The sequence below is a fragment of the Nematolebias whitei genome, chromosome 2 (genome assembly GCF_014905685.2).
Source record: "Nematolebias whitei isolate Nwh7 chromosome 2, NemWhi1, whole genome shotgun sequence".
In the NCBI taxonomy this organism is placed as follows: domain Eukaryota; kingdom Metazoa; phylum Chordata; class Actinopteri; order Cyprinodontiformes; family Rivulidae; genus Nematolebias; species Nematolebias whitei.
In genome coordinates, this window is record NC_056499.1 from 55,739,495 (window position 1) to 55,748,564 (window position 9,070).

The 9,070-nt window shown below is 44.9% G+C and overlaps 1 protein-coding gene and 1 pseudogene across 1 annotated transcript in view; both read right to left on the minus strand.

The window, feature by feature from the left end:
• Positions 1-762: 762 nt before the first annotated feature.
• LOC119427370 (gamma-aminobutyric acid receptor-associated protein-like 2) overlaps positions 763-9,070 on the minus strand; it is a 35,451-nt gene continuing 27,143 nt past the window's right edge. Inside the window, exon 5 of the mRNA XM_037694976.1 lies at positions 763-930. Coding sequence (XP_037550904.1) covers positions 840-930 — 91 coding nt within the window. The 3' untranslated portion in view covers positions 763-839. The remainder of the gene's footprint in view (positions 931-9,070) is intronic.
• Positions 1,762-1,884, minus strand: LOC119430320 (annotated as a pseudogene).

A 9,070-nucleotide genomic window follows, 5' to 3' on the forward strand; every position in this document is an offset into this window, starting at 1 on the left:
TTGACCAACATTTCTAAAAATCATTTTTTATTGGTTTTAAGTAATAGTCTAATTTTCTGAGATACTGAATTTGGGGGTTTCGTTAGTTGTCAGTTATAATCATAGACATTAAAATAAATAAACATTTGAAATATATCAGTCTGTGTGTAATGAATGAATATATGTTTCACTTTTGAATGGAATTATGAAATAAATCAACTTTTTCATGATATTCTAATTTTATGAGAAGCACCTGCAAGTACAGTCCATTTACCATTCTTTGTGCTTGCTCAGGACGGGAGACTGAGACAATGTGAAGATTCATCGTGTCTGCCGCTTCCTTAGATAGAGAACTTTACTGTCTTTTATGTTTTATATCTTGTATGTGAATGTTTCTGTTCAGTGCCCTGAGACGAGTTCTGTTGTGACTTGAAGCTATAGAAATAAACTGAATTGAATCAGTTTCTAATCTTATTTTTTGACAACTGGAGGCCAGACTTTTGAGTCAATCTGAAACAAATGTCGAAAAAGTTTTTTTTCATGAAAATAAATCTGTTTTCATTGACGGCGTTGTTTTTGTTTGTAATTAAATAAACACATATTTTGTTTCTTATACTTTTTATTGGTTAGGTCATCCAGCTACCTTACCTTAAAATTAAATTAAAATTCTTTAAAACTTATTTAAATATCTGCCAAAGAAAAGCTAAACTAAATATCACTTAAAAACCAAAACAAAATGAGAAAAGTTTCTTCTAACACTCGAATTACAACATGAAACTGGTCCAAATGTGAACACGCTGAATCTGGATCTTCCTCTGGGGGTTTCCCCTCACCATCTGCAGGGGCAGTGGGATTGGTTTTTAAACACCGAATGTGTTCTCTCCGCTGTAAGCCATGTATAAAAATCCATCCTCATCCTTCTCTTTGTCGTACAGCTGCCCCATCGTGATGCTGAAACATGAGGGAAAAACATGGTTTACTTTTAATCCAAACACAAAGAGACAGCTACTCAAACTGCTCTCATATAGGAAAGAGTTTGGTTTGGGATTGATTAATCAAGATTACATTATCTCATATACACACATTATTATTATTATTATTACATATTAAAGCCTGGCTACCTAACAATTGCCTTCAGTTAAATTCTAACAAGACTGAAACCCTGATCATTGCTCCTGAACACAAAGCTCCTTGGACCAAGCAATCTCAGAAACTTTGGTGTTCTGTTTGACCAGTCAGTGTCTTTGGACAAACAGTCAAGACTTTTGGTAAAATGTTGCTTTAATCATCTGAGAAATATTTCTAAATTGACGGCAATGTCTCCATATCTGACCTGGAGATGAATATTCATATTTTTATTTCTTATTGTTTAGATTAGTGTAATTCCCTTTTTACTAAATAAATAAATAAATCTGTCCTTTGGTCTTCAGCGATGAACATCCTAATGGTCTCTAAAGCCCTATTGTCACGGGATTAGTTTTACCTAGTGACAACATGCTATTTGTAATAATTACAGAGATTGTCTGTGTTGTTAATCTCGTGCGAATCGGCCATGTCAGTAATTTGTAAAATAAAAATTCCCCCGCAATTTACCTACTATATTTAGCTGAACTCCGAGGTCCTGTGATAATACTAATCCAATGCGAATAGGCATCTCTGTGATTTGGACAAAAATGTGCAGGATCCGATACATAATGACATGTTTTGTTCAAGCAAAATCATTTGGAAAAATATAGAACAAGGCTATTTTAAATGAATGCGCTGCTCACTTCTGATTTTTTTTTATCGTGCATCGGTCCTGGAGATACTGCAACACCAGGTCGATGCGTGGAGTGGACGGAGCAAGTCCCTGTTCCATCTCCCTGTTCCAAAAATCTATTTAATATATGGTCCCTGGGCAGGGGGCGGCTTTTATGCTGCTACTTCCTTCGCAGATGTCAGCAGGTGCTGAGACGCGCACGTGATCAGCTGATCTATCCATCTATCCACCCACCCACCCGCTTCTTCCTTTTCGGGTAGCGAGAGTCATGGTGCCCATGTCCAGTCATCACTGTGCGAGAGGCGGGGGACATCGTGGACAGGTCGCAAGTCCATTTCAACCGGCGGGTCAGCGGACGCTCACGCACACGGCCGGTGACAGCTGCCCATCTGAGCTTAAAGTGGCTTTTTTTTACGTCTTAAACCAGCCAGTCGGACCTGCCTCCTCCTCAACAAGTAGATTAACACAATTTTATGTTGTGCATTCTTTAGTTTTCTTTGTGCTGATTCATAAAACCACATGAAAGCCTGAGACCGTCCTGGCCCGCACATTATATGGACCGGCCCGGTCGTGACAACGCAGCGTGATGGAGATGTGACAGGTCACAGATGTTTTTCACTTACTGAAGTCAAATGTTATAACTCATACTACTGTGTGTGTGTTAAAGAGTTGTTTTGTCTGGATCAGCTTGCTGCAAGAGGCTGCAGCAGCCATCTGACCTTGCCTTTGTCTGATAACATAAGACGCTCTTTTAGGCTCTTAGTGAGCAGAGTTGGGACGGAGCGTCATGTAACATTTTGATGCTTGTATTTCAACACTGCTACATCTTGCAAGATTAAAACCTGGGATTAAGAAAATATCTACTTCTCTTGTGTGGCAGGCACATTTATTTAAAGAGCTATTACAAGGATAATAATAAATTATCCTTACACAGCGCGTTAACATCATAACTGAAAGATGTCTGTAAATTTCAGCTAAGTCTCAGGCTTTGGTTATCCCGTGCGAAAGCGCCACATAAAAAGCAGACGTTGGGAGTAATTTATTTGTTACTCGTGGTCTTTAGGTAAAACTAATCCCGTGCGAATAGGGTTTAAAACCCGGTTTAAAATTCGGGGTGACCTATACTTTCAGGCCGTAGACCCCAGGCTGTGGAACACCCTGTCCGTCTCTTCGTGTGGCCGTCTGTTGATTCCTTTAAAAATAAGCTTAAGACATTTTTATTCAGACAAGCTTTTAGTTAAATGTTGTAATTTCTGTTTTTTATCTGTTCTTATTGGTTTTCATCAGCTTTTCACACCGTTTTTCATCAGCTGTTCAGTTTTTCATAAGTTGTTCTTACTGTTTTTCATCCGCTGTTCTTACTGTGGGCAGCACATTGGCACAACTGGTAGAGTTGCTGCCTCTCGGCGAGCAGGTCCCTGGTTCAAATCCCAGTCCGGAGGACTTTCTGGGAATGTTCTCTCCGTGCATGCGTGGGTTTTCTCCGGGTATTCCAGTTTCCTCCCACAGACCAAAAACATGCATGTTAGGCTGATTGGTAACTCTAAATTGTCCCTTTGTGTGAGTGAGAGAGTGAATGATTGTTTGTCTTGTTTGTATGTGTCCCTGTGATGGACTGGAGACCTGTCCAGGGTGTACCCCGCCCCTCACACAGTGATTGCTGGACATGGGCACCGGCAACCCCCGTGACCCAAAATGGAAGAAGCGGGTAAAAGATAATGGAAGGGTGGATGTTCTTACTGTTTTTCTCATCAGCTGTTAGGGCTGAGTACCGAACCAAGGTTATTTTATAGCACCCACCGAACTGCACCGGTCGGTGTATGGATTGAAATGTCATTCTTTTTTCGGTATCAAGTTTCGGTATTGGCTGTAACGTGTCACATGGTTTCAGCACGCAGGCAAGTAAATCACCAGACATATGACAAACAGACTACGTGTTTAACCCAGAGCTGTATAGAGCTGCCGTACCTAATCTATGTATAATGTATGTCTATGGTGCTTGTGACGCCCACAGATGGGGTTCACGTGTGCTTCAATTTATGAGCAGAAAGTTGCTTCGTATTTTTCTGCGAGGAGAGAGGAGGATTTGATGGAAAGACTAGTGATTGTGGCAGCTTTATTCTCAATGCAGACTGGCCATCCGCCGCGCCCCTATCACTTATGCCTCAGACGCGTCCCGCATAACATTCTTGATTAGCTCACTTAAAGGCACAGCTCTGCAATGGGCTAAGGCTTATCTCAGTTCTCATGAAATTGACAACATAACTTTTGATACCTTTCTTCAGGAGTTCCCGCGGGTTTTTGAGCATCCTTGTCACCAAGAGGCGGCTTCCAAGAGGCGAATAGCCCTTCGACAAGGTAAACAGTCCGTAGCGGACCACTCTATTAACTTCCATGTCGCAGCGGAAGACGCCCGCTGGGACCAAGTAGCATTAAAAGGAGTGTTTGTAAGTTCTCTGTCAGATGACATAAAGGATCAACTGGCTACTCGTGATGAAACGGATTCCCTAGATGATCTTATCAACTTGGCGTTTCGGACTGATGGTCGACTGCGGACATGTCAGCAACATAGAAACTACAGATCCCATTATGCTCCGGCAACTGAGCCACACCCATTTCCGGGAATCAGCCTCCCTCCGTCCAATCCCCCTTTACCAGCTTTGACAAGCTCTGAGGGAGAGTCTATGCAAATTGGACGCACACAGCTCACACCGGAGGAGAAGCAACACCGGATTACAGCTAGGGTCTGCATTTACTGCGGTAAGCCCAGCCACTTTATTGCAAACTGTTCAGCGAGGGGAAAAGGAGAAGCACACCAGTAAACCAGGAGATACTGGTGGGCAATTCAATATTTTCTCCTGGAAATAGGCTTGTTTTACCCACTACCTTATTAATCAGAGACATTCCTGTTGCTTCTTTAATTGATTCTGGTGCTGAGCAGAATCTCATTAGTTCTGAGTTGGTAGAACACCTGAACATTCCTCCTGTTGCCTTAAATCACCCAGTGACTGTTTCTGATCTCGCAGGGAATACCATGACCACCATCATTTGACTGCACCTTTGCATTTCATTGTCTCTGGCAATCACCGTGAAGAGGGTGAGTTTTTTGTATTTTCTTCTCCCACCTCTTATGTTATATTAGGATACCCTTGGTTAAGAAAACACAATCCTACTATTAATTGGAGGGAGAAGAGAGTCGATTCATGGAGCAATTACTGCTTAGAAAATTGTCTCTGCTCAGCAGTCACTCCTTTTGTTAGATTTATCTAAGATCCCTACCTGTTATCATGATCTCACCCCAGTCTTCAGTAAACAGAAGGCCCTCTCTTTACTCCCACACCAACCTTATGATTGCTCAATCGATCTCCTTCCTGGTGCCTCCCTACCATCCAGTAGATTGTATAACCTGTCTGGCCCAGAAAAAGAGACCATAAGGAAGTACATTGAGGAATCCTTAGCTTCAGGTACCATCAGGTATCATCATTGTAGTGTAAAGTGCTTAAAGGCGCTATACAGTCCATTTACCATTTATCAGGCAGTCCACCTCTCCACTAGGAGCAGGGATTTTTTTTAGTAGATAAGAAGGACAAGACCCTTAGACCCTGTATAGACTAGTCAAGTCAAGTCATATTTATTTACAGAGGCCTGAACCAGATTACGACAAAGAATAAATATCCTCTGCCCTTAATTGATTCTGTTTTTGAACAATTACAGTCTGCCACCATATTCACTAAGCTGGACCTGCGTAACGCCTACCATCTGGTGCGCATGAGGTATGGGGACGAGTCGAAGACAGCCTTTAAGACACCCTTGGGCCACTTTGAGTATTTGGTTATGCCATTTGGCTTAACCAACGCACCTGCTGTTTTCCAGGCACTGGTGAATGATGTTCTGAGGGATTTCCTTAATGTTTTTGTATTTATCTACTTAAATGACATCCTGATCTATTTTAAGAACACCCTTGAACACACCAAGCATGTTAGATCAGTACTCCAGAGACTAATGGAAAATAAGTTGTTTGTCAAGGCTGAAAAATGTGACTTTCGTGTGCCCTCTGTGTCCTTCCTTGGCTTCATTTTTGAAGAAAGACTGGTTCGATCTGACCCTGAGAAAGTAAAGGCAGTCTCTGAATGGTTTATTCCCGAGAACCGCAAACAATTGCAAAGGTTCCTTGGTTTCGCCAATTTTTATAGGCGCTTTATCAAAGGCTATAATCGTATTGCCCTTCCTCTCACTCAACTTACCTCTACCCTTAGGACTTTCTCCTGGTCTCCTGAAGCCGACATGGCATTCCAAAAGTTAAATAAGTTTTTTGTCTCTGCTCCCATCCTCTCCCACCCAGACCCAGCTAAACAGTTCGTCCTTGAAACTGATGCTTCTGATTCTGGGGTCGGGGCTGTCCTCTGGCAACGAGCTGAGGATGATGGTAAATTACACCCATATGCGTTTTTTCCCCCAACGTCTGTTCCCAGCTGAGCAGAATTATGATGTGGGTAACCATGAACTCAGCCATAAAACTAGCCCTAGAAGAATGGAGGCACTGGTTAGAAGGAACTGAATATCCATTCATCATCTGGACAGACCATAAGAACCTCGCTTACATCCAGAATGCTAAGAGGTTAAACGCTAGACAGGCTCGGTGATCATTATTTTTCGCCCGTTTCAATTTCCTCATTACCTACCGCCCAGGCTCTCGTAATGTCAAACCTGATGCCTTGTCTCGTCAGTTCTCCTCCTCAGAACTTTCTAAGGCAGATGCAAATATCCTGCCATCAGCGTGCATGGTTGGTATGATCACCTGGGACATCATAAAGGTTATCAAGGAAGCTCAACAAATGGATGCCGACCCTGTACTGGACCCCCCAATAGATTGTTTGTTCCTGCTTCCTCTAAGAAACAGGTTCTGGAATGGGTCCACTCATCCAAACTGACCTGCCATCCCGGCTTCAACTGTATGCTGTCTTTCTGCAGGTGACATTTTTGGTGGACCAAAATGCACAAGGACATTAGAGAGTATGTGGCGGCCTGTCCTGTCTGCGCCAGGAGTAAACGCAGTAGCCAACCACCTGCTGGCCTCCTCCAACCACTGCCTACCCCAGTAGACCCTGGTCCCACATAGCATTAGAGTTCATCACTGGTCTACCGCCCTCTGTAGGTAATACTACAATCCTGACTATTGTTGATTGATTTTCTAAGTTTGGACATTTTGTTCCACTTTCTAAGCTTCCTACTGCCCTGGAGACCACCCAACTCATGGATCACCATGTTTTCCGCATCCATGGGATCCCTGTAGACATTGTTGTCACAATCCTCAATGTTTAGACTCATATGCAGGCAGGCGAGTGCGGCAGGAGTTCAAATAATTATAATTATTGATCTTGATCCATGATCTTGATCCATTTCTGTTGCAATTTTTGCCACGCCCTTAAAATACGTAATTTTTCACCAGTCCTGATGCGCCCGCCAAATTTGGTGACTTTTGGGATATGTTAAGGCCCGTAAATGCCAATTCATTTGGTGGAAAAAATTGCAGCTCGGACCTGAACAGAGCAATTACAATAGGCCTTCGCAGCGCTTTGCTGCTCGGGCCTAATAAATTTATTTAAACAACAAAACAAAACGCTGTTGATGCAGCAAAACTTACTCTGGAAAAACATGATCAGGAACAAGACTGAACAGGACATCAAGTCAAGTCAACTTTATTTATAGAGCATATTTAAAACAGAACCCGTTATCAAAGTGCTTAACAACAACAACAATCAATGAGTAAATCAGAGTAAATGGGCAGAGCAGATCATCGGGTGGACGAAAACAGACAGGGCAGAGGAGGACTGAGATGTCTGAGTGAATACAGAACAATGACTGGACGAGGAGTGGAGGAGTGAAAGGCTTTTTATAATACAGAGGGAGAGTGAGTAGTGAGAGCACCTGGGCAGGTGGCTGATGAGGGACAGTTGTGAACGATAAAGACTGAGGACTGGAGAGGCAGACTGAGGAGTGAGTTTAAAGTGACAACAGAATCAGATACAGAGTAACAAAATCACACAAGGGCAGAATGAAAAGTATAAGGAGGACACAAACAGCAGAAGGGGCAGAATGAAATAAATACAATAAGCAGAAAAGGAAAAGAGACAGAAATACCAGACAGCTAAAGGACAGACTGTGACATAACCCCCTCTCAAGCGACGGCTCCTGAAATCCCCTAGAACCACAACACAGAAAAAACACAGAACGGGTGGGAGGATGGGGGAAACACCAGGATGGAGGACCAAAAATCAAAATCTAAACAAAAACCGGCAGGGCTAGACCTGGGAGCAAGAGAAACCAAAACAACAACAAACACCAAAACAGCCCTGGGCATCGTTCAGGGTAACAGGCAAAACAGATGGACAGCCAGAAGACTGTCCCAAACAAGGCCAGAGTTCAGACGGACGGCCAGAGGACCATCCAGAGCGGCACCAGAGTTCAGGCGAACGGCCCGGGGACCGTCCAGAGTCGGACCAGAGTTCAGGCGGATGGTTCAGGGACCGTCCGAAACGGGTCCAGAGTTTAGGTGCCACAGGGGAGGCTGTGACAGCAAATAAGACTCCAGGGAACGAAGGAGTGGGACCAGTGATGATGGAGGCAGCCGAGGATGGACCAGAGGTGATAGTAGTGGCAGTTGTCAGGACAGATGAGACGTCGGCAGTTGCAGGATCAGGACGGGGTTCTGCTGCTGCTGGGTCAGGACGGGGTTCTGCTGCTGCTGCTACTGCAGCTACGGTGCCGGGCCTGGATGCTGCTGCTCCTACGGTGCCGGGTCTGGATGCTGCTGCTGCTGCTACGGTGCCGGGCCTGGGTTCTGCTGCTGCTATGGTGCCGAGCCTGGGTTCAGCATCTGGGGAGTCGGGCCAGGGTTCAGCAGCCGAGGAGTCGGGCCTGGGTTCAGCAGCCTGGGAGTCGAAGACAGGTTGAGTCGAAGACAGGTTCTGCAGCCGATGAGTCAAAGAAGGGTTCTGCAGCCGATGAGTCGGACGGGTTCTGCAGCTGATGAGTCGAAGATGGGTTCTACAGCCGATGAGTCAAAGACGGGTTCTGCAGCCAATGAGTCGAAGCTGGACTCTGCAGGCGATGAGTCGAAGCCGGACTCTGCAGGTGACGAGTCCGACGTGGGGTCTGCTCGCCGCGAGTCCGGCATGGGGTCCGCTGGCCGCGAGTCCGGTGTGGGGTCTACAGGCGGCGAGACCAGAAGAGCCAGAGCGGGTGGCGAGACCAGAGGGGCCGGATCAGGCATCGAGACCAGAGGGGCCGGATCAGGCGTCGAGAACAGAGGGGCCGGATCAGGCGTCGAGA